This window comes from Podarcis erhardii (assembly GCF_964252035.2).
Source record: "Podarcis erhardii genome assembly, chromosome: 4".
NCBI lineage: Eukaryota > Metazoa > Chordata > Lepidosauria > Squamata > Lacertidae > Podarcis > Podarcis erhardii.
Genome location: NC_138508.1, coordinates 70,768,237 through 70,794,957, shown reverse-complemented (window position 1 = coordinate 70,794,957; position 26,721 = coordinate 70,768,237). Strand labels below are relative to the sequence as shown.

Genomic DNA, 26,721 nt, shown 5'->3' with positions numbered 1-26,721 from the left:
AAATCCCTTTTCCAGTGGTATATAGACCTAAAGCAGCTTCAATGCTAGGCCAACAAAGTTGGCCAACAAGGTCTGGAATTTCTATCCAAGCTTTCTATTGCCCTTTCACTCCATATTGTATTGCATAGTTTCAATGTGGGGTGAGAGCCCCACTGACAGAATAGCCTAAAATCTGAACTGTAGCAAGCCACATTTAAATTAATTAATCCTGTGGTGTACTTTGAAGATCAGGATTTCCAGGAGCATATGCACTGCAAATTACAGAGGGGCACAAATACTGTTTCAGTCTGCATTCAGAGAGAACAAATCCCTGCTAACTTTGTCACTGTTCGAGTTCATGTTGGGAGCAAAATAACCCTTAATCTTTGTGCGAAGGCAATTGTTTTGACTTCTGTATGATTTGATTTGTCTAACTAAATTATCCATGGCATTCAGACACATTTTTTCACATGAGGTTGTTATTAGCCAGTTAATGTCAAAATGGGTGTTTAATTATCCTGTAATTTTAAATGCAGAGATTTTATTTTGCAAGTAGCTTTTTTTCCCCCATCACAAATATGGTAACTTTGTGGGTGAAAAATAATTTTACAGCTGTAGAGATAAGCAAGCATACAAAAATAAAGACCCTCAAAGAATTATGACAAAAATTATCTATGAAAAAATATACTGTCTTAAATAATCAAATAAAGGCTTCAAGAAACCATGCCTGTAAAAAAATATATTAAAAATGCTCTAGTAGCCCCAAGAACAGAAACTTAAGCTGAAGTCTTAGCTTGGATTTCAGGAAGAGAAAGAATCCCAAGGCAAAATAAAACAAATAGAATCTAAAATGGCCTCTCTTTTAAGTAGTATTTCGTATTTAGCCTGCACATGTATTGCTACATTCGCTAGCTGACTTTAGGATAATTATTATCAGAAAACTCTGAAACAAAAGTCTCTTTTTGCACTGCTGAGACTACATATGAAAACAAAATGCAAATCATTCAAGTGAGATACCCGCCCCCCCCCCAATAATGGTATGAAATGGATACACATTTGTAGTTCCTGAGGGACAAACATACAGCAAAGCTTTAAAGTAGTGTCAGCTTTGTGCTGCATGATATTATCCAGACATAGGGAACTTAAATTGCTCTTTCTGGCTATCCGGTTATCGGACCGTCTCTGCTATTCATTCACATCTGTTTAAGGCAACTAACTGAAAGTGGGTTCTTCCACAATCTAGGTCATGTAACTCTAGCATAATTTGTACGCCTTGCAGAATTTGCCAAGCTATAGGTGACAATTCAACTTTTTTTTTAGCAAAAGTATTTGGCAAACACGTTTGAAGCAATATATCTGGGCAAGTTACAAAGTAGTCTGATGGAACTGATAAGCAGCTGCACCGAACAACGTATAAATTACGCTACTTCTTGAGATCACTGCAGCCAAGTATTTCAAAAGATGATGCATATTTGACATGGGCAAAATAAAGTAAAAATCTCAAGAGTAATCCAGTAGGCCTTTACCATTGGGAAAGTATCTAATTAATCACAGCCAAGGTTATTAAAACTAGGAGTGGTCTGTCCTTTGTTTTTCTATGGCTTTCTGGCAGAGACAAATTCATAAAGCAGGTGTGCAGATATCACAACCTATATTGGTTTAAGATGTCACATTCTGCTTTCAACTGTTAAAATGATCTCAGAGCTGAAGTACTTAAGCAGAAAGTCAGATCTAACCTGCAGCTCTGAATGCAGTTGTTCAGAACAGTTCAGTGAGATCTACTCCCAAGTATGTGGGTATATATATCTTTTTTTGCAAACTTCAATTGCTGTTAACCTATTTTCTCTTCCAATTAGGTTCAGCCCACTTAGCTTCTTTTCAGCGAATCATACTGTTCATTTTGTGTTGATCATGACCCCAGAAGGTGATTGACTTTAGTCACCCTGATGATTGCATAACATGATTTCAAGTCCAAAGAGGCAGCAAACTGGCTACTAGACTTTGCAAAGAATATCATTCTCTATTAGGAAAGAGATGCAGTTCATTGTTGCTGTTGTTTAGTCGTGTCCGACTCTTCGGGACCCCATGGACCAGAGCACGCCAGGCACTCCTGTCTTCCACTGCCTCCCGCAGTTTGGTCAACCTCATGTTGGTAGCTTCGAGAACACTGTCCAACCATCTCGTCCTCTGTCGTCCCCTTTTCCTTATGCCCTCAATCTTTCCCAACATCAGGGTCTTTTCCAGGGAGTCTTCTCTTCAACCTAAATTAGACCCTACCATTGGGGATCTGCTCCTTTCCCTTTTGAGTGTAAAAATTAAGCCAGAAACAAATATTTTAGTACATAGATTCCATCCTCCCCCCACCTTACTACCAGCAAGTTATGCCCTCATTGAAACCCACATGCATAGTAAAATATTTAATCTCTCCAATGCAGTGGCGTAGCGTGGGTTGCCAGCACCCGGGGCAAGGCAAGTAATTTGCGTCCCCTAACCCGTGGATTTGCGCCCCCTAACCCGTGGATTTGCCCTAACCCCAGATGTTGCGCCCAGTGCGGCCGGCCCCCCTGCACCCCCCACGCTACGCCACTGCTCCAATGGACTTTCACTATGCCCTTTTCAATCTGCATACGGCTAAAATAAATGAATCTCCTCCAGAATTTATGGGAAAGTAGAATGTGTTATCTTTGGGAAGGTATCCTATTATTAGCCTTTACTTCTGCAGTTTCAAGAATGATGGCTACAAACCAGCCCCAAATGTTAAGAAGTGTTACCTTGACAGCAGGGACAAAGGTGGGGAAATCCAGTGTCTTACTGGCAAGATTAATTCTCTGTCGCATCACCTGCAGTTATACATTTTCCAAAGCTCATATCTGTCTGCAATCCACAGTCTGGTTCCTTTGATTTTCGTTATGTTGTATTGTCATTGGAGAAAAGCCAGTATTTTGGCTTCAGGCCTTTCTTGAGGAGATTGGGTTCATTCCAGGTAATAAAATTATATCACCTGTAAACAAAAGACATAGACATTCCTCCCCCTTTGCCAAACATGCACCTTGAATAGTGTAATACCGGTAGCATATTTGAAGAGCAATAAACCATCACTAAATCAGATTCAATTTGGTTTGGTGCCACATAGTATTGTATTTGCTATATGTAGGCTCCCCCTCCCAAAAATAGACTTCCAACTTGAGATGGTTAATTGCCTCCTGCTTTCACAGCCACTGGTTAAAAAAAAAAAAAATGGCCCCTATCAATGACACCTATAGGATTTTATTTCCCAGCAAGTATTTAAAATACAATTGACCTGACCTTCCTGATAGTTTGGCCAGTGAAAGGACAATCATTGGAAGATGAGTTCCAGCCTAAAAATTAGGAAACAGAAAAATATAACACAGATTCTACCTCCTGGATCTTACAAGGAGAAAAGAACACCAGCATATCTACTAAAAAGCAATTTTGAGAAGGCAATAACTTAAATCTGTCCACAATAAAAGCTTTTTGCTATTTAACTACATGCAAATCCCTAAAACAAGCAGCTAACTGAAAAGGATCAATGTTAGAAATGACTAAGGTACAAGGCAGGCAAGCAAAACAGTCCAGAAAAGAATGAGCAAAACGGTCCAGGAAAATATCCATAATCTTTGCTTTACCAAAGTTGATGCTGAGTGATATTCCCAACTAAAGAACAAGGGAGGGTGGAATTCCAATGCTACAAGTTTTAGGGGTGACATGTTTTGTCCAAACACTACAATCACTGCCATCAAGAAGACACAACAACCACCCTGCTGCCATCCTAAAGGTATAAATTTCTGTCTCTTGCTTCAAAGGGTTAGTCCCCTCTGTTTCCAATAGCATAGCTGCATTAGAAACAGGTACAGGAATAAAAGCGCTTGTAAAAAACACCATTTAAATCCAAAGACGCTGCCTTGATTCAAATAGCAGCTCCATAAAGGACCTGAAAAATTATCTTAGCATTGAGAACTTTAATAACAGAGGCAACAGAATATGGTTACCAGACGTCCCCGGTTCCCAGTGACAGTCCCTGGATCCACCAATCTGTCCCCAGGCAGAATTCCCCACCCCCCACCCCGGAATGTACCCGGATTTAATGTAATGTCCCCAGATTAATCATATGCCTGGGGACTTCCAGAGACGGAACATGGCGGGCACATGCAGGCTCAGTGGCAGCTTCAGCAAAACCCCGCTGCACCTCTGGCTCGTGAGGAGACCCTCCCCAGAGCCCAAAGCCGTCATCTGGTACAACTCCAGAGAGGGTCTCCTCGGGAGCCGGAGGCGCAGTGAGGCTTTGCTGTAACTCTCCTGCCTAACAGCTGAGGCGGGAAAAGAAACCTCCCTCTCCGTCAGCTACAAACAGCCCTGCTCCTCCTGCTTGCTTGCTTGAGCCACGTCTCTCCTGCTTGCTCAAGAGGAAGAAGGAGCACTTTTTCATGCCTTTAAAGCCCCCCCCCCTTGCTGCATTCTGCCTGCTTGTGAGCTGAGCTACCAAGCCGGCAGAAAGCAGACAGAGGCTGTTGCTTCAAAGTTAAGCGTGGGGGGGGGGAATTGTCTTGCCTCTTTTGTTCCATTTTGCGTGTTTGTGAGCTACATTGGACTGCCTTCCCTCCCTTCTCTCTGTGTTACTGTCTGTCTCCCCATTTTTTCCTCCTTACTCATAAACTCTTCCCAATTCTCCCTTAGTCCTTTCACACATTTGGTTCCCCAACCCTATACATCATTATGTGCTGCATGTATGTGCTGCTTCTTCATTTTTCTTTCTTTGCACCCACACCCACTAGCAAAAAATAAAAGGGGAGGAATGTTTGATGTTTATTGGGGGGGGTTATGTTGGTTCCCCCTTAACAGCTTTTCTGTTCCCTCCTTATTAAAAATGAACCTTAAAAAATTTAAAGGAGCCTTTAAAAATACCTCTGCTTGCTTGCCTCCCTCCCCTTCCCTTTGATAAAAAGGGAGAGATTGGTGGGATGGGGCTTGGGGAGGGTACCTTCTGGGTCACAATAGCTGTAAATGGAGCAGGGAAGGCTTATGTTCTTTTAAACTGAGGCTGCTTGAGTTGAGGTGCCTCCATTGTAGGAGGTTGACCTAGATGCCCCTCAGAGGTCCTTTCCAAATCTGTGATTCTGTGATCATCCCACAGTCGTATTCTCAACCTCTGCTTCCAACTCCACCCCCCAGGTTTCCCTCCTCCTCCGGACTTCTCAAGACAGCAAAACAACTGATGTATAGATGTAATTATGGATAACAAAGCATGTAATTTAAAAAAAAAGTGTCCCTGGATTCATTGAAAAAAATCTGGTAACCATACAATAGAAGAAACATAAACTGGTGTGGAAGAAACATAAATTGCAAACTGGTTAGCGGGAGTTTCCTGAGAAGCAAATGTGGGTAGCCCATGCACACCACCTTTCAAGTTTCTTTAAGAAAACAGCAAGCCAAGTGAGAGCAAGAATGCCTTCTGCCTAGTGTTGCACAGTTGTTTAGAGCAGGGTGTGGGTATGCTGAATTTAGTCATCCCTCTCTACCCTAGATGCATTAGACTAGAGTATAAAACAGGGCTATGAATGACCAGCCTCATGCTTAGGTTAGAATCGCAACCACTCTCTATAGAGAACTGTGGTTATAGGAAGGCACTTTGAATCAATGAATTAACAATTACGTGAGACTAAATTTCTATATAGAAGGGTAGTTTATTACTTAAACTTATGTACAAAATCTAAACATTAAAATAATGAGGAAACAGCAGCCTATTTACATTTTTTTTTTACAAAATGTTTTTACAAGGATTATTCTAAGTAACATTGACACGCACAAATGAACCATCTTTTGTAAAACATATATAAATAAATACTGACTTTTAAATGACTGTTGTAAAAACATGATTTCTACAGCCAATTTAGTTAACAGATAAGTAGTTTTGTTATCTCCACACTACAATATAATTACATAAAACGGAAAAATATTTTTACATATAGAACCTCTATTAATTACTTTTCAAATTGTACCTTACCAATATATTCAAGAGAGGTAATACAGCTATAGACTTCATGCCTATAACTGAATTATGAGTTTTGGCATGCAAACCATATAGAACCATCAACATCTGTAGGTATTAATTTACTAATTTAAATAAAGTTTTAATTTTTTTATAATAAAAAAACATGCAACAACATATAAGCATCATATTCCTGGTTACAATGTGCAAGTGTATATGACATTTATAGCAACTTGCATGTCCACAGGTATCAATCAAAGGTTTAAGAACACTTAACAGCCACAACAAAAGGATTAAGGAAAAGGATATGTATTCTGAAAATAAATAAGTTAGTATTTACTGGTATATCACCTTTTTTGTCAAGGGCAATACACTGGAATAAAACTATTTGGGCCCTGATCCTATATTATTCAAGATCTGGTTGAAGGCAGATGATATTCTTGTAGCTAAACTCATCCCTACACAGACAAGCCCTGGCATGATATAACTCAGTGATTTCAATGCCGTTTAAGTATCTATTTAACTGTCTTCAGAACTACACAGATATCAGCTGAAGTTTTACTCTCCATGCTCATGGATGTTCACTGATACATGTGATTAACTTGGTTACTTGGTAACTGATTACAAAAACCAATGCTATTGAACAGCATTGGCCACATTCACGTCCAACACTCTACCATAGTTTAGGGCTAAAATCCAAACTGAAGACATTAGAACTCAACATATATGTGGGTTTTTGTTCTATCTATTGAACAGAAAGAAAAAGCATTACATGAAAACTGAATGCATACAAGCTGTTCTCAGTCCCTCAGTATTTGGAAGCTGTCTCCATATAACTGTGTTCACCATCCAGGTGATATGAAATGGCACAAAAGGTATATATGATTGCAATGCTTGAAATGTAATGGCTGCTTCATAGGTGTTAAAGTCTTCTCTTGATACTGTGGTGAAGTGATGAACACATGTAACCTCTCTGAAACAATTAATTGTATTTGCAACAACAAGTACAGAGTTGTTGCTCAAGCCCATAAATGCCTATGGAATAATTCAAGGACATCTGCCTAGTAAGCCTTAAAATGTTGCCTCCACACTTTGTTTTCTAGCTTTCTTTATAGAGTGGCTTACTTTAAGAAAAGAAAAGAAAATGAAAGCTAAAAATCCAAGCCTGCTGCTGAGGGTGGGATGAGGGAATGAACATGAAGATGAACTAGGTATTGTTCAGAATTCTACACCCTCCCATGAACTTAATCCACTTTCGGATCCCCTGGCAATTATGTAGGGTTGCCATATTTCAAAAAGTAACATTCCTGGCACCCACAAAATTTCCCCCGACACCATTTTTACACCCCAAAACCAGGACATGTCTGGAATTTTCCTGACGTATGGCAAGCCTAAATTATGGGAACTACTTTCAGATGTAGTTCAGATATTCTTTATTTCTAAGTACTGGAAAGCAACACCCCATAATCAAGTTTGACTGGACTTAACCATCCATGGTTCCTAGATTTTTTACATCCCTTTTCCTAGATTTTTATTCTTCTCTATGAATACAAAGCTTAAAATGAAGGGCAAATGAAGACTTTAAAAAAAACAACCCATGTGTGCTTGGATTTTTTTTTTTTTAGAAGTTAAAACATAAAAATATGAAGGAAAATGTCTTCTAGTGCTTATCACCAAAATCAGAACTGTGCATTAATTAACATGCAGGATATCTAGAAACTTTCTATCAAGCATGTTAATTTGTGCTTACAAAGCAAAATGGGCAAGAGAAAAATGATTAACTGTAAATCTGAAGGCGTCACCCTGTACTATTTTGCTGAAAACATGTGGAAATTATTTAGGCTAATAAAGTTTGGCTGCGGTGCTTCATAACACAGTAAAGGAGGTTTCCTTTAAAAAAAAATATTAAAAATCCTCAGAGGTGTTGCTTAGTTCAATAAAATGACATCAATATTTGAATATTTAAGAACACATGTAATTCTAACAGCTTCATCCTGAGGATCATGTGTACTGGAATTTCTACATGAAGTTCTCTCTGTATCTGCTTCCATGTTCATTTACATTAGAGGTGGGAAACCTCAGGCCTCTCTATCCAGTCCTCAGAACTCTCAATAAGTCACAAATCTTCCCAAAGTTAACACCCCTCAGTGTCCTTGCTCTGCACCCTCCTCAAATGCATTTGCCTGGCTGGAATGTGTTCTTGAACTGTAATAATGTCTCTTGCTTGCCTGAGAGATGGAGAGAGTGGCGGAGTGGATTTCTGACTTTTTCATAACAGGAATGTAGCCTACTGTACAAAGGTACAAGTTGCCTAGTCCACTTTTTTCATCTAGTCTATCCAACCACTGCCAGGTGGCCTGGAAAGCTCCCCATGTAAGAATATTTCCTTCGGACTGAACAGAGTTTTCCTTTCTCTGATTTATGGCAAGAGAACAGATTGCATCAAGCATTCTTGTGCATGCACACAAAATCCACTATTATTTAGATAGTAAACCTCTTGTTTGGGGATGGTGTAGTACCTCTGGTGTGGGACACATTGTGCTCCTTCTGGGGTAGTTTGTCCACCTTTGGTCCTCACTCTGCACTCAGCTCTTACCTGTGGCTCCTAAAAGCTGTCAGCATGTGATAGCAGCCACACCCGAGAAATGGCATCAACTGGCCAGCTAAACCAGGTGATGGTAGCCAATGGGTCTCAAAGCCTCTGTCAGTTAGGGATTGCCCCCGCATGCAGAGAGAGGCTCCAGTGGATTGAACGGATGAGATCAATAATGGATCTAATGGTCAAAAAGGCAGTTTCTGCACATGTTGTAGGTGGAAGTGAGGGGCAAATGGGGATAATCAACCTGGGAAGGTAGGCCATCTAGGAAAAGGAAAACTCTGATTTTAAACCTCCACTGCCTTGCAGGTTATCTTTGGGAGAAGAAAAGGCTAAGGAGTAAACCCTACACAAATCTGGAGGAGAGTCCCTAAGATGTTTGGATGGCACCTTGTACGCCTCCTTCCAGAAACTCCTGCCATTGTCTCTTGGGACAGATGGATGCCAACAAACCTCTTGTATGTTTCTCCTAATGCACACACCTTTCTGCCAAGATGATCTGGGATTGGCAGCATTTACAAATGAATGATAACACTTTAGCTGGGGGGGGGGAGTTCCCCATCTGCCACAGTGCATCAAGGGTCTTCATTAAACCAATCAAAATATGGGATTTGTGGGTGGTAGCCATCTAAACAGTTACTCCGGCCCACAGAAATAGAAGTGGGAAGGGAATTTATACTGTGCAGCTAAAAGTGGTTGTGCTTGCATTGTAACTGGAGACCGCCCTGTCAACAGATTCTGTTTCTCTTGACAAATAGTTACAGGATCAGAGATATAGTAAATTGATAACAGATAAATGTTTGTTTACATCTATACATTTAAAACTCTCTATAATACAAAAAAACCACCATGCACATAGACAGTAAAAGACTGAGAAGTGTGTGAATGTCAAACAGTGTATGCTATGATGCTGGCAAATCACTATATTCATATACTCTTTAAATTTTCATAACAAAATAAAAAAATTCCTTCCAGTAGCACCTTAAAGACCAACTGAGTTAGTTCTAGGTATGAGCTTTCGTGTGCATGCACACTTCTTCAGATACACTGAAACAGAAGTCACCGGACCTTTCTATATAGTGAGAAGGTGGGGAGGGGTATTACTCAGAAGGGTGGTGGGAATGGGTGATTGGCAGATAGCTGCGATGAGCCTGCGATCATCGCAGCTATCTGCCAATCACCCATTCCCACCACCCTTCTGAGTAATACCCCTCCCCACCTTCTCACTATATAGAAAGGTCCGGTGACTTCTGTTTCAGTGTATCTGAAGAAGTGTGCATGCACACGAAAGCTCATACCTAGAACTAACTCAGTTGGTCTTTAAGGTGCTACTGGAAGGAATTTTTTTATTTTGTTTTGACCATGGCAGACCAACACGGCTACCTATCTGTAACTAAATTTTCATAGACGTTGGATGTTTCTATTTGCGTGAATACCGTGATCCTTGCCTGGCATACTTCATCCTGGAGTTCATAAAACATTTTTTCAAATGATGAGCATCCACTGAAAGCACAGGCCATTTCATAGTCCAGTATAGATGTGTTTTTCTGATGTTTTCACAAGAGCTCTTTTATGTTCCTTTCCAGTTAGTTAATAATCCAATGCAACTTAGTACTTTTCAGGTGGTGGCTTATAGTGATGTGAGTGGTGTTGCTTCAGATGAGGTCCTATAAAGGAAAACATTATAAATCAACTATGACTGATACAAATCTGTATTAATGCTGGTAGAAGAAAAAATATTTCCTTTGGCATCACTCTGAAGATTAAATAAGCGGGGGGGGGGGCGTTTTGGGCAGTAGAAGGCTGGCACACATGTAAGCTGCTCATTGCAGGCACCAATAGTTTTCCTGCTTCTTAGAAGTCTGGTGCACAAACCTGAGCCACTGAATCAAGGCCATGGTGTATGGTGAATTCTGGGAACAGGGTTTGGTTCCACCATGTTTAAATGAAACAAACAAAAATACCCTCGAGTGGGCATTCCATCAAGGTTTGTATGGGCATCAAAGTACCTGCCAGGTGTGATCTGTACCTCAGAAGGACAAATAATATTCTAGTAAACAGATATACTACCTGGACATCTTTCAAAATACTTCCCCATAAATTGTCAATACTCACTGTGTGGAGACATCAGCAAGTCAGGTGTTCGGAATGATTTTATTGTAGCTGGTCCCTCTCCACCTGTTGTCAGAACTTGTACTTCTAAACGGTAGAGGGTCGATGGCCTCAGGTTGGGAACTGTCAGAACATAATGATCCTTAAAAGAAAATAGGAACAGTAAAAAAAAAAAAAGCATTAGCTAGATCAAAGATGTTCATTACAATGGTGCATATGTTATTGTCCCCTCAAGTCTTCCCTCCTATCCCACAACACAGAAGTAGCAGATACTTACTACTGGCAGTATTTGTGACTGGGAAATAATGCTGTTGAGCAAGCTGTTTTGTTGGGCATTACTGTCTTGTATGATAACAACAAGAAGATGAAGAAAATAACAAAAAGACTATCTGGACAGAACTGGATAGAACTGTTTAATCAAAGCAGCAGCAAGAGTGATGTTTGGACCCCTTTCGGAGCTAGAAGTATGGGTACCTCCAACAAAATTGTTAAAAATTTGGCTGTATAATTTGGAATTAATGTGATTTAGAATTAATGTGATTTGACTGTTAATAAAAAATTAAAAAAAAAAAACCAAAGATGTTCATTACAATGGTGCATATGTTATTGTCCCCTCAAGTCTTCCCTCCTATCCCACAACACAGAAGTAGCAGATACTTACTACTGGCAGTATTTGTGACTGGGAAATAATGCTGTTGGGCAAGCTGTTTTGTCTGCTTTCAGTTGTAACCTCTGCCCAAGTGACTTGGAACCCTGTCATGGGTTGGTGAAGATTTACTTTTGATATTTTCCAGGAAAAGTGCCCAGTAATGTTGATGTCCTGGACAATGAAAGAGGCAGAAAGATTCTCGGGCTTGGCCAACACTTTGGGGACAACTGGAACTGCAAAAATCACCATCACAACAAGAAGAAATTAGCATTATTAGCATTTCTTTCGAGCTTAAAAACATAGACACATAAAAAATATAGACACACAGAATTCTTTCACTTATTTTGCCCCTATTTTACTGATTCTCACTTTTCCTCCCTGCATCCCTCCCTAGAGGGCTATAGGTAAGGGACAATTCATTCTTGTCAGGATTCTGAACTGACTGCTTGCAGGACTCTCCACCACCCCAGAGTTCCACCTGCTTTGACTTGCCAACACGCCTATTTACAATGAACTCTCTCATAATTTTATTTTATTCTAATCTTTCGGAATGGTTTTCAAGAGATATCAGATTGTGTATATTGTGATTTTATGTTGTGAGCCGTCCTGAGATCTGCGGGTATTGGGAGTGATACAAATTCAATTCATAATAATAATAATAATAATTCTGCCAGTTTTCCAGATCTCTGCTTACCTCCTTCAGTGGGGCAATTGATGTGCTTGTGCTTCTTTCCTTTAAGATCAGAACAAGGCGGAGTAGTAAAGAAAATACTTTCAGCCTTTAATTGGCCTTTGGATCTTGCTGGCTGGACTGTAACTTTGTATTTGCAGGAAAATAACAGGTCTTGAAGAATTATATAATTTTCCTACAAAAAGATAGTTTACATATAAATCAGTTTATTAACTTTCATTTGAGGTATCTGGCTTCAGATTAAATGTTTACTTCCACCCCTACATCAAGCTATCTATGCCAGTCGTTTTGATTTAGAAAACAAGATTACAAAAATTAAATGACTAGTTTCCTTATCACGCAGTTAAGTCATCTTCTGCTATCCTATCCTAGTCAACATATGCTTACCATCGTCCAGACACGAACTATCTCCAAACCCCAGTTCAGAGTTTACACCACCCACCTAGCATCTGGTTATGGAAATGAAAGTTATGCCTATGTGTTATCAGCATAATGGTAGAATTCAAATCCAAGCTACTTGATGGCATCGCAGCACTCTGAAACCAAAGGACACAGAGTGGAAGAGTAGGCCTCAAACTACTTGACCATCCAGAATTTATGGGAGCCATCACAAATCAGCAACTCTTGTTCTTTCTGATGTCTTACACAGTAGTAGCAGGTGTGGCGGAGCTGCCATCCCAACACAGCATCACTAATGCTTACCTGGAAATGGCTGGGGCACGGTGGGGGTGTAGTGAGATCAGGGCTATGTGAACGCACCAGTACAGCTATGCAGTCCTGCTCCCTGCCCAGGTAAGCAGCAGTAATGCGAGTGTCAGGAAGGAGTTTCCATGCAACCACTACAACACACCATTACTAACCTTACATAGGCCAAATGTACAGGAGGGGAAGAATGCAATCACATTTTCTTACAGCTTGCTTACAGTTGGGAATAAAGATGTAGGATATAAGTCACATGCCACACAGAATAGATAGCTTTTGAGGTGTGCTTTGAAGATGGGAGGGCTGAGGAGGCATCATCTATTAGGGGGGGACGTTCAGACATAAAAGCAGCAAGGAAGAACAGCAGAGTCATTTATTGTACCAGGAGATCTTTGGCTGGCTCAGGTGCTAGAGATGGAGGATTTCATGGACGGGAACATAATGAGAAATAAGGACCATAAGATAGTGTGAGGTTTCAAAAGGTAAGGACAAGGAGTCTGTGCTAGATATGGAAGGGAATAGGTATAGGATGATAAATGGGATAACAGAAGAAGTAGGTTTCCTCTGTTGTGGCTCCTCTGAAAACAGTGAGAAGAATTGGATGCAATGGATTTTTTATAAAGATAGTTTCCATACCCCCATATGTTCTTTATTAAGATACCCCTCTTTCTATTTTCAATTTTTGATTACTAAAGTTCTACTTACATACGTTATACCACTGGATTTTTCAGACCCTTTTGTATCATTGTGCAAACAAGACTCTGGGAACCATTGGACATGATATCTGCTCCTGCTGCTGGCATCTTAATGGAACAAAATAGGAAAATACTATTTACACGTTAAAATAACTTGCAACTTTTAAAAAATCACTGCCAGTCCCTCATCATTCATAAGTATTTCACAATCTCAAGTACAAAAAAAGGAAAATATAACCAAGTAAAAAGGATACAGCTAAGCCAATATATAATATAGCAGAAATGTAAGAATCAGTTGTTATTTCCACAGAAGACAGAATAGCCTTCTCTTGCAAAATATTTAGTGAATGATCAAAGGGAGTCTGTGCAAACTTTCTAACTTGTTATACATTCAGAACATTGTGATGCAGCTCCACACAAGATCTAAACGGATAGTGAGAAGGAACTGTTTGCTTCATGTTCTCGTTGAAAGGTTGCATGCACCCATGTTATACCCAAGAAAGAAACATATTTCAATTTCTTGGTGTGGAGGACATTCTAAAAAGAATACTGCTTTTATATCTCATTAGTGGAGAACAATGAGGAAGCGGGTGGCGCTGTGGGTAAAACTTCAGTGCCTAGGACTCGCCGATCGTTTGGTCGGCGGTTCGAATCCCCGCGGCGGGGTGAGCTCCCGTCGTTCGGTCCCAGCTCCTGCCCACCTAGCAGTTCAAAAGCACTCTTAAGTGCAAGTAGATAAATAGGGACCGCTTTATAGCGGGAAGGTAAACGGCGTTTCCGTGTGCTGCGCTGGTGCTGGCTCACCAGCTGCAGCTTCGTGACGCCAGCCACGTGACCTGGAAGTGTCTTCGGACAGTGCTGACTCCTGGCCTCTAGAGTGAGATGAGCACGCAACCCTAGAGTCGGACACGACTGGCCCATACGGGCAGGGGTACCTTTACCTTTACTAGTGGAGAACAATATGAATGAATGAGCATTCCTATTGATTCTACAAAAGCAAAAACCTTAAAAAGGCCTGAGTCAGCAATCCTTGCTTAAGGGAATACTTTAATTAAGATCAGTATCAGCTGCATGAAATAGTCGAGAGAGAGAGAAAGAGAGAGAGAGAAACTTTCTTGTGATGAGACTCACTGGTTTGGAATACTAACACCCATTTTTTAAATGTCTGCCTCTTTTTTGCCGCTATTTTACACTGGCACCCTCATTTTGTGCTGGTGCACACCCTATATATGTGTACCAAAAGCTCAAAAAAAATTAACCAATAAAGCAAAGGTGTAATACTTTGTTCCTGTTTTTCAATGTTTTTTATTATTGTTAGTTGTACATTTATTTCAATGCAAGATTTCACAAACATAATCATTTCTGTATTGGGTCCTGTTATCACAATTACTTCTACATGAGGTGACCATAAAAACAGCCTGCCCATGATGACCTCTAGGTGTTTCTAGTCTTAGATGGCACAGTGATTTGCGCGTGTTCTGCATGTGTGGCCAAGCATCAAATTCAACTTGTTGCACTATAGGCCATATTAAGGTAGACTTCAGTTGCATAATGATGGGGTGAGCTAAGCTCAAGACAGTATTAGATTATCTATTTTGTCTTATTCAGTATAAGAAAGCTGCCTATGACACAGGTTCTTAGTAAACAGCAGACTAAGTACTGCTTGTTCCACTGTGGTTTGGAATCTGCCACATCAATGAAAGCCATGTGTAAATCATGCACATCAATCAACAAGCAATGCTTGCTCTCTAGCTTATTATATATTTCCAGTGCAGTCCTTACCAAGGTTTATTTATTAGCTAGCACACTTTCCATTTGCTGAAAATAATACTGGACAAGTTGAGTGTAGGACAGGAGATTCTCTACATGTATGCATGATGGTTTGGTACAGTGCTGATCTATGGTGGATTTTGCTTCATTAAAAACCCAGAGATAAAGTTTACCACCCAACCACTACAAGTATTCAGATGGGAAGAGCAGACATTGTACGCTACACTGAGAAACTGTAGTCATTCTGAGATACTCATATATAACAAATCACCCGGGGTGTGCCTGAGTATAGTACACAGTTTCATATTAAGTGTGAGCAACACTTATCATTAAAAGGTAATTGTGTTGCCCCAGACACTCCATGTGCAGCCTTTGGGGAAAACAGTGAATGACCCAAAGAATAATAAAATAATCAGCATAAAACTAAAATATGCATCCCACATTTGACGTAACTTGGCTAACCTCATGGTGACTGGGGTGGGGGGAAGCCAAATAGCTCCTAGAGTGTTTGAATATAAGTACTCACAAAACTGAACATCCCTATTGAATACTTGAGAGCAGCATCAAGGTGAGCAGGGCAGAAAAAGAGGGTGGTAGCAGCAGCAGATACTCCCATAACCTCAGCATGTGTCTTCTCCCACAGGGGCTGTGGCTACTAGTCTCAGAGTCCTTATGGCAAAATGACCAAAAATATTCTGGGAGTGCTCTCGCCACCATCCCTGCTGCTGCACATAAGTTGCTGGGCTCTCAGGAAACAATCAAAGAGTGAAGTGAAGGAAGCAGAATTGGAGATCCACAAGTACCTTCACGTTTTTTGTGCACATCAGAACTGGCCTTTCAGAAAGTGTGTTCTCCCTCATGGAGAGCACAGGTTGCGGGCGGGGCTGACAAGACACCTCACTGTTACTAGGCAAATGGTTTGGCCATCCTTTGAGCAGGGGCGGGCTGTTACTGGGGAAATCTAGATGTTGCCATTTGTTGACTGACAGCCCTATTTGTTAAATACAATGCTCACAGCGAGGAACTTCCTCTTTTCGCTGCTTACTTCGGATCACCCACCCTCCCTTCCCTAATTTTAGGCTGTTTGCTTGACCTTGCTATGCCTGTCATGGGGTCGTCTGCTTTGGGGCAGGGGCCTGGTAGGAATTTTGTCCATTTGGCTGATTAGTGTGTGCCACTTGGTTTTTGCCTACTGCATAGCAAATCGTCACAACTTGTAAGGTTTGCAGTTAGCCATTGGTCTTGGAATTGGTTGGTGGAGGGGTATGGATTCGGCTGTGCCTGCCCCTCCAAAATGCTGCTGCTGCTTCAAGGGTTTTCCGTTAAAGGAACCCAGGGGCTCCCCATGCTTTTGTCCGAACCTCCCTGGCAAGGGGCTAGGGCCACGCAAGCCCCTGGGAGCATTCTGGGGAGAGGCGAGGCATGGTTCCCAGTCCCGTCTCTCTCCCCAGGTGACTTACCCTTGCTGACTTCAAGGGGGGTGTGAATGTCAGAGCTGTCCCCATGCGGGGTGAGTTAGTGCTACCAATGCCTAAGCAACCACTCACACTGCTGTAATTTGAATAAAGTTGTGGCCAAAATTATGCCAAAAACCTTAAACCAAAAGTAAGTGTCAATTGTGATTTTCTTGGGGGGGGGTGTCTTGGGGACCTCGACGTGCAAATACTTGATCCTTTTTATTTATTTTTTATTTTTTTATTTTTTTGCTTGTGCATCCCCAATAGCTACCCAATTCTCCAGACTGCCTCCAAAATCTCATGGCTTTCATAAGCACTAGATTTCTCATGCCACTTCCTTCTACCTAGCCCAGCACCAGCCCAGCATCAGAGGGCCAAGGGTGAGAAAGCTTCTTACTTTAAATGGCAAAGTAATCACAATTATTGCAGTAAGTACGAACCGATTAAAGCCTTTAAAAATTAGGGGAAGAAACGTTTTACTTTAAAAGCTTGCGGATATTGACACTGAAAGGACTTAGAGGCTTCTCATACAAATGCGAAACTCCCAATTCTATATTCATCAAACAGTGGAGTGGAGAGGGTGACATGAGAAACTTTAATTTTAGCAATTTCAGTACTGCACATGACCCTAATTGTCACATGCAGTTAATCATCTCAGGCTGAGAGTTGAGTATGCATCTGTTCCTGGCAACATAGTCCCAGAGTTGTCAGCTCCCAGTGCCAAAGAGTTAAAAGCATTTGAGTAAGTTCCCCTGTGTTACATAAATAGCACATAATTTCTAATTTCACACAGCTAAAATGGCCAAAAAAATGTAGCCGCAAGCACCCCCCACCCCCCCCACCCCTCATTGACAAGGGTTGAATTCAGGCTGTTTGTGGGATCTACAGCATTTCTCTAATCCCGGCTCTGTGTCAAAAGGAGCAAATGAAAGACATCTTTTATTTTTCCAAAACAGAAACCCATTGTCCTCACCTAATTGCTATATACTTCAGTGACAATTATAAGTAAATCATGAATATTTCCTAAACTTTTTATACTACCTCAGGCATGTGTCTATTCATGTTAATACGCATCCCAAAGTGAATGTATTATTGCTATCATAAAAACAGTATTTCAGGCTTAATTTCATTTTAAAATGTGATTAAGATTTTAACAAACTATTCCAGATACTGCATTCTTTGCATTCCACAAATGCTTTCAGGCAGTGTGGCATACTGGATAGAGCACTATATATGTGAACCTGGTTTCCAGAGATTTAAATCCCAGCTCAATAATTAACTCGCTGGGTGGCCCTGAATAAGTGACATACTCCTAGATCCCTGTATGTGAATAGCAACAACATTAGTCACTTACAGCTCATATAAGGGGGAAATAGTTTCTTTAAAAAAAGAAAAAAGGATGTTGTCTATTACAATATGCTCAGCGAAGTCACATAAAAAGGAAGATTATACCAAGGGAAAATAGCCTTGCTCTTCAAACATCACAAACTGATAAATCTAAAATGACAGGAATAAGGAATAATATTCTAATTAAGTTTTTATTTTATTTTTAGGGAAATATAAAATATATATTTTTAAAGCTAGGAAGATGGCAAAATACATCATTGTGAAATGGATTTTAAGCAAACAGGCAAGTCAAGACAAGCATCGCAAACCCACCATTATGTTTCCAAGTTATAAAATCTCCCACACAACAGACAGAGGTGTATGCTTAGCACGTTATCATATTTCTCCAATTCAGCCACCTTAATCTTAAAATAGCTTGTTTTCTAAGTGCCAAGAACCAGCTACCAGCCAGATGAACAGCACTTATCAAAGCATGTAAACAGTAAGAATGAATGAAAGCCAAGGAACACAGTGCTGGTCCACTTTGGCTTGGTTCAGGGGCAGACTTTGGTAATATGCACCCTGGGTGATGACAAAATATGCCCCACCTCATATTTCTTATTTTCATAGTATTTTTTTGTACTTATATGAATATAGGTATATTAATATATTATTATTATTATTATTATTATACGCCCCTCAGCTCAGTGCCCTATGTGCAGGAACCACCCGCACCACCCTAAATCTGGCACTGCTTGGCTAAATCCACAACTTAGTTTTAAAATGCTTCTATAATTCAATCACTGAGTAGAATTGTTCTACTGCTTAATTAAATCTGCATTTTAGTTTGCATCACTTTATAAAAGCTTTCGCTTCTATAGTGCATATTCAATAGTACAGATAGTATTCAAGGAGGAAGCACATTAAACATGTAGCCTCCAATTATACTGTATTTTGATAGAAATGTATTGGATTCTATCCAATGCCAGTCCTACTCAAAGAAAATCCATTGAAGTTAATGGACATGACTAACCGAGGTTCATTCATTTTAGTGGGTTTACTCTGAGTAGAACTTAGCTGGCTACAACGCTTAATTTTCTATTGTGAGTTTTACAACTAAACATATACCCTAGTTAACTCTGTAAAGAATCACATCAAAACATAGAATCTTTCTTTCTGGTGAGGCAGGACAAAGCTTTGTTGTAAGCTGCAAAGGGGTTTCCACAAAAGGTCCTGTGATTGGTCTCAATACAACATTTGCACTAAATTGCTGGAAAATATGGTAGGTTGGAGAGCTGGATAAGTACCCAGCCCACTGAAATGGTGGGGACATTGCAAATATAAATAATTCAAAAGGGTACTGTATTTAAAATGTGGTTCTGTGACTTGTATTTCAATTTCTTCACTTGTAACAAAAAGTATATTTAGTCCACAACTGCTCTCATCACAAATTCCCAGAAGATTTTATTATCCTTCTCCTAAAATGCTAATCAAACTTTGTACAACTAGCAGAAGTCCTTCTGTAGTTGGGTCACCATGAACCTATCTGGATTTCAAATAGATTTTTACCCACCTTCTGTTTTCTTCCAATACACTTTCACCTGAAGTTGATCATCTTGATAAAAAGGCACTCCGATTTCAAGAAGACGAGTGGGTCTTCTTCCTTTAAAGGATGGGGCAGCATCAGTTGCTTTCTCAACTATAGATACCTGTTCTTCTGCAAAACAAACATCAGTGGGAAATCTGTGTTTTCCTTGGTGAAGGGCATTGCTTTGATTCCATTGAATTCACAGGATATTGCAAATTATTCCATAAATGTAGGGTTTTTTAAAAAAGAAAAGTACACATACAGTAAGACATCCCATTAAATTACAATTCCTGAGTTCCTTGGGGAAGAGGAATGATGTAGAGAGTTGTGGTTAAAAATGGTATAAAAATGTGGTGTTGCTATATCCTAAGAATCAGAAATTGCCCCTTTCTTAAGCATCTGGATTTAACTTTTTTTTTACAGCTTCGGTCCCATTCAGGGCTTATCATATTTGAAGAGGTCAAGATCTGGCATGAGCCACAACTGAAAACTACATGAAACCACATTTAAAAGTTGTTCAGCCACATAAAGACATAGTTGGAGTATGCCTGAGAACATGCACATTTGGGGCGGGGCATGCCCACACTTCAGACCCAATATTTTGGGGAGGAATCTCTACAAATGTAGATTAAATATAAACACACAAGACTATGATCAAACAGTACTATTATTTATTGCCAGTCCTCCCTTTTCACATAAATAATGAACTGGAAAAAATAAATCCAAATGCCTACACTTTTTTCTCTCTCTCAGATTAACTTATTTTCTGCTTCTTTCTCAAAGAAGCCAAAAATTCCCTTGGAAGATCATGAAATATATTCATAGCCAAAGTGAATCAAAATGAATTGCAGCCATTATGAATTCATATTATTCAGATAGTTGAACATTCAAATAAATGCAATATTTGGCTAGGCCTTATATAGAGCCAACCAAAGCAGTAGTTAGTAAAACGATAACTTGTATATACAAGAGCCAACCCAAAAAATATAAATTAACTAAACTGGAACAGAATATGTGGGGGGAAACCTCAAAGGTGAAATGGACAGCAGACTTCACATAACTACATTCTCTGCTATTTGCTGAAGAAACAGGAAATATTAGACAGCCCTAAAGCAGTGTTTTTAAAGTGAGTTGTAGTGATAACTCTTATCAGTTCTGTAGATTACATAGGAGAATGTGTTACATAGGAGAATGTGTTACATAGGAGAATGTGTTTCACGAATACATTTTAAGGTAGAATCCCTTTAAACGAGTTACAAAAAGAATTCCTAGTTAAGCTAATCTAGGACAGTGGACATGCCAGTTTCTCATGAGCTAACTATTAAAATGAAGCTTTACAAAGAAGGTCACCTTAAACCCATCAGTACCACCACCTGCCAAGATTGTGTCACACAAAAGTTGTTTAATAATAATAATAATAATAATAATAATAATAATAATAATAATAATAATAATAATTCTATACTGCCTTCACAGGGCTGTTTGCAATATAAAACACACTATTAGTGTCAGGACTACAAAGATTAGACCTTTGCAAGTCATGCATAGGCATCAATAGGTAAAGTGATCTGTGACACTGCTTCTGAACTGCCAATCCAAAATATAAAAATCAATTGGGGGGGGATGATGGGACAGATAACACATTTCACAGAAATATGATCTACAAAAGAGGAAGAAGGAAAGCCAAGAAAATATTAAAAGTCCCAAAGTAGCTGAAGGTGTGAATTTAAAACTAGCTGTGGTAACGGAAAGAGCGAGTGAATATAAACTGCTGAAACCACAAAATTCACATGAGCAGATTAGGGTAACTGAAGCTAGACTGGCAAAGATTTCGTACGCTGCAAATTGAATATGATATGCAGCAGAGAATAGAAGCTAACCATCAAAAAGTAAAAATGTAACAACTACTCTTTTTCTCCATCACTTCTAATGTGCGTAGGGAAACTAGATGAAGTTTCAGAAGTTGGACACACGTAACATGTACAAAAAGAAACTCTATTGATGGTGACCACTTAAACATCAAACATTTTAGCCAAGAAGATGAACAAAGCAATTTGATTTCAGATATTTAACCTTACATAATGTATTTCCTGAAATCCCTCAATAAATAAATAGAACTGAGACTGGTGCTTTACAAAAGAATGTCCTCAATATATTGACTGGGAGACAAGACACATGTCTTCCTGCCGTACGTCACTCAGGGCTGCTTCATAAACTATACAAATTAGCATTATGAAACTCTTTGTATAACATGTGTCCTCATAGTGTCTCTCATAATACATAACAGCTATGCTCATGCTTTTGCTGTCTGTACACTGTAGATAATTATTAATTATCTCCTGCCTCCTTGCAGCATTTAAATTGGCTCCGCATGTGTACATGCTATAGGAACTGAAGACCAATACTGGCTCTCACGGGACAACCGCAAACTATAAAAAGAGAATAATAGTTCACATATTCCCATGTGTAAGTCTTAGTGCCTTCCATTTAGCTAACACTGGACAACATATAATCTATGAGCCAGACACATAACATGAGCTAGACGTATAACACACATAATTTTTACCCAACTCAGAGATTCTTGCTGGAACTCCAAAGAATCTAGAAGAACCACACAGGCAGATCAGATTCCAGAGTTTACCACAGAATCAGCACTGCCGTGGGAGAAGGTTCTGACTGTGTAACATGACTGGGTCCTGCCCATGTAGTTAGTCACTTAAATATGGTCCCAGCCATGTGGGAAGTACTCATGGACAAGAAGCAGCAACTCCCACATGTCTGGGTGAGTGTCTAAGGGCCACCCAATTCAGAAGAAACAAAGGATCTGTTTTTCAGTCTCTTTCAAATGCTACCATATTCAGCACTAACCTCTGTGGCACTCATTTTCAATGCACCTCTGGACTCACACATCCCTGAATGAAAGGAGGAGGCAATTTTCAAGCTATATCAGTCAAACTATTCTCTACACACAGGAAGGTTGTGCTGCAAGTAGATTGCTAATGAAGTGAGAGAGCAGAGAGCATAAACTATGAATTGGACGTGTAGCAAAGGTGTCACCTAGAACATTCGTATAGACAGATATCTCCTTAAGCAAATGTTATGAGATATTAGGTTCCTTTCTAAAAACGGCACTTACTGTTAACAGCTGTCTGAGTAGAACTGAAGTAAAGAGACACTTTGGCACTTTTCAGGCGTACTTGACCCCAGTATGTAACTGCCTGCAGTTCCACCATGAAGTTACTGTTCGGCTGTAGGCCTTCGAGAACTACATAATTCTGGGACTATAATTAAAAAATAAAATATATGCACAGTTCAGTGATGGATTTCCTAAAACACAATCACATTAGAAGTTGTGTGTTCTATCAAATGAACAGGTGAAGGTAGATAAACTGTTGCTGTCTTCTATGCCAACTTAAATTCAATAAAGTAACCATTTTGCCAACAATATAGGTACATTTTATTGCTTTGTGTATGACGGATAGGAAACATTTACCAGTCACAAAGCTGGCCATTGCATTGATCCAACAAGGGGACTTGCCAAATAAAAATTTGTAAAAGCTGAGATTTTGATTTAAAAAAAAAACCGGATTGGAAGGTACTTAGATTTTAGCACTCAGAGCTGGAGCAATTAGAACCATCTCCTCTTCCTTCGTTTCTTTTGTTGAGTTAGCAACATTTGGCTACATCACACTGTAGTACATTTGACACTATTGTACTTGAGCTGTATCAGATTTGGCAGCAATTAGCTTACTACAGCATGTATCCGTATGTGCTGGGGTGTCAAATCTTTCTTTACAGGTATGCAGACTGAAGACTAGTTGCCAATCAGTTAGTGCACCCTATGGGCTTAGTTGCAGCAGGGCACAGACAGTCCCAGTGAATCATGAATTCATCTGTGTTCAGCAAAGTAGTGGGACATACCCACACTGTCTCTTACCATTTTTTTGCCTTTTGCCCTTGTTGTGGTTTTAGTTTTAAAAACCCAAATCAGTGGAGCATATGAAAGTCGTTGCCCAAATGTGTTTTGGGGGTGATACAAGACTATAGTGTTCTTTATTGTTATTCTCACACTAAACACAATCAGCTTTGGTTTAAATGGCACCAGATACTACCTTAAACTATTATATTGCTTTTTCTATTACTACAATGTGAATGTAGTCAAAGGTAGCCTACACAGGTTTCTGTGCGGCAACTATGGAAATGTCTGAACACAGTAAATTACAGTTATATAGGAAGGGGGCTTAGTGTTTGCTACTTCAGTGAATGAGCCACAAGTTGCCAAAGGTTTGAAATCAAACATTGTTTTATTATTTTCCACACACAACAAAAATAAATAGCCTTCTTTAAAGTTTTTATGTTCCCCTTTGATTATAGTCAACAAATTAATATTCTCTCTCTTTCCTTTTAAGTATCATCTTAAGTCAAGGTGTTAAGTATCTTTGACTTAAGTCAAAGTTAACAAGGAATCTACAGTGTCACATTTTTAAATTTAATTACCCCATCTGTAGTCTTCCTTCTCTTCTTTTTAGCTGGTACAAAAGACTTGCTGTTGACTGTCCAACTCCAGAAGACTTTGTAGTGATGGACTGGAATGTCAGGTTCCTCTGGAAGATCCCAAATAATCTTGACACTTACACTTCCATCACTGTTCACTGTTGAGTTGGCAATTCGGAGATTAGATGGCGCAGGTGGAGCTGATGGGTCTGGTGGGGGAGAAGTAAAGTTAAGACGGCAATTTGTGTTGCTTTGCACATATGTAAACATCCAAATGTGCATACCAAGCTACAAGATACGTGAGTATCAGGCAGCGCAACTACAACCTGGTTTTTTTGCTGCTTCTGATGTGTGCTGTATTGATATACTGTAAACTGAAAACTCAATGAAATATTCATTTGAAAATAAAGTTAACACACACAGTATGAATATTTACCCCAAAAAATGAATTACAACCACGTAATAATTAGGTCATTATATAAAAAATGAAGTCAAAAATCCAGAGAAATGGACTACAGGAACCAAGTATCATAATGGAAAATGTTCAATATTTTTAAAAATCTAAGATGCCAGAATTATCCATTTGCAGAATACACATTTTTGCTGTTAGGTCAAAGCTGATAGTTCAAAGATCACTTTCTGATTATTTTTGTGCAACTAGCATTTAGCCTCAGATTAGCCTAATCTATTATTTATTTATTTATTCATTCATTCATTCATACACCGCCCATCTGGCTAAGTTTCCCCAGCCATTCTGTGTGGCTCCCAGTCAAGTGTTAAAAACAATACAGCATTAAATAGTAAAAACTTCCCTAAACAGGGCTGCCTTCAGATGTCTTTTAAAAATAGGATAGCTGCTTATTTCCTTGACATTTGATGGGAGGGTGTTCCACAGGGCGGGCGCCACTACCGAGAAGGCCCTCTGTCTAGTAATGCAACTTACATGCAGCACAATTTGCACTGCAATTTTATAGCCCCTACTGCCAGAGAATTCACCCTTGCACTGCAGACCAAACTAGTAGGTCTCACAGGGTATCAGCTGGAGTCAAGAGTAGGTCAGCAATAAAAAAAAACGTGGCGTCAGTGAAGTTAACTCTTTATTCAAATAAGCCCAAACAGCACGGGTCTAGTGATCCTAGCAACTCATCCCAGTAGGGCTTGTCCCAGTGAGGCAGTTGTGAGGATGAAGGTCCCTGCCTTCGCACTACTCTCTAAGGCTCCTACTTTCCAGGGTCTTTCCCAAACAGTCACAAACTGTGTCTGTGCACAACCAATGTCTTCTCTGCTCTGTTCATTTCTCTGGGAGACCAGCAGGCAGGGGATCTAGTCGCAGCAGGAGGGAGAGACTCCCTGGATTCTTCAGCAGCCTATTTCAACTCTGCCTCCTGGCCCCTCTCCTCTCCAGCCTCTGCTTTAGCCTCAAAGTTTGAACTGCCCTCTGCCACAGCCTCTTTCTGCTCACTAAACCCTGTTACCTCTTCTGCTTCCAACACATCCTCCTCTCCCAAGTCTGCTGCTTCTTCCTCTGACCACGCATTGTCATCCGACCACCACTTCCCTAGCTCTGCACCTTCTTTCCCATGGCATTCCCTTGAGGGTTCACCAGCTGCTGCCCCCCACCACTCTTCTGCATCCAGCCAGTCTATGGCGCAAGGAGGGGGTGCTTTAGGGAGCATACCCAAATTGTAGGATTTTGCTACTCCTTCTGTAAAAAGATATCTATACTAGCCACAGTAATAAGTGGCCTATCTGCCTTAGCCAGATAACATGAGGTTAATGCAATCTAACCACTCAACAAAAACTAGCCTAGTTTAGGATTGTTAACATCAGTTCGACTTCAGCCCCTCACTGCTTAAGGAATGACAAATGCCCAATGATGCAGTATTAGATTCAGAAAATTTAATCCCCCAGATTGAACTAGCAGTTGTAATTTAGCATATGATATAGTAGCTTTATCTTGAGAAGGCAAGAAGGGTATAGCTATTGATAGACTTCTTGTTGTTATTATTATTATTATTTTATTTGTACCCTTCCTATCCAGTTTGGTTGTCCCAGCTGCGAGAGAAACCACATGTCTACTATGCCATACTGAAAATCTGCTATAGTATTTTGCAAACCACACTTCATTTTGAATGTCATATTCACTATGACATCAACATATTCACAGTGGTGGAGGAAGAGGGGTGCAGGGGGAGCGCACTGTCTCTGGCAGCGTGATCCCGGTGGGGTGCCATCATGGCTATGCCCCCTGCCCGCGCTGGGTGTCACGCCCCCACAGGTGGCGTGCCATGCCCCCAGGACACGCGTCACACCCCTGCAGGTGGTGTGCTGTGCCATGCCGCCCCACCCCCCAGTGCCGGAGCATGAAGCTCCCCCACTGCATATTCACTATACAAAAAATGCATTTGCTTTGAAAATACAAAGAGAACTCAAATTCTCTAGGACTAGTTTCTTTAGCCTAAATGAAGTGACATTAGCACACTCTCCAGTATTTTAAAATTTCAGTGATGTATTATGCTAGAGATAAAAAAGAGAAAAGAATAGCTACTGTACACAACAGAAGAAAATATTTGTGAGAGGTGAACTTTTTTAGAAACCAGTTTAATGGCAAGGAAGCATGGGAATGGTTTTCTTTTGAAGGTGCTGAATATTTAT

The 26,721-nt window shown here is 40.1% G+C and overlaps 1 protein-coding gene across 1 annotated transcript in view; it reads right to left on the bottom strand.

The window, feature by feature from the left end:
* Nucleotides 1-9,978: 9,978 nt before the first annotated feature.
* ANOS1 (anosmin 1) overlaps nt 9,979-26,721 on the bottom strand; it is a 93,841-nt gene continuing 77,098 nt past the window's right edge. The window contains exons 7-14 of the mRNA XM_081858696.1: nt 24,070-24,275; nt 22,709-22,853; nt 19,558-19,701; nt 13,442-13,539; nt 12,038-12,209; nt 11,356-11,576; nt 10,698-10,836; nt 9,979-10,249 (exon numbers count right to left, since the gene is read on the bottom strand). Coding sequence (XP_081714822.1) covers nt 10,191-10,249; nt 10,698-10,836; nt 11,356-11,576; nt 12,038-12,209; nt 13,442-13,539; nt 19,558-19,701; nt 22,709-22,853; nt 24,070-24,275 — 1,184 coding nt within the window. The 3' untranslated portion in view covers nt 9,979-10,190. The remainder of the gene's footprint in view (nt 10,250-10,697; nt 10,837-11,355; nt 11,577-12,037; nt 12,210-13,441; nt 13,540-19,557; nt 19,702-22,708; nt 22,854-24,069; nt 24,276-26,721) is intronic.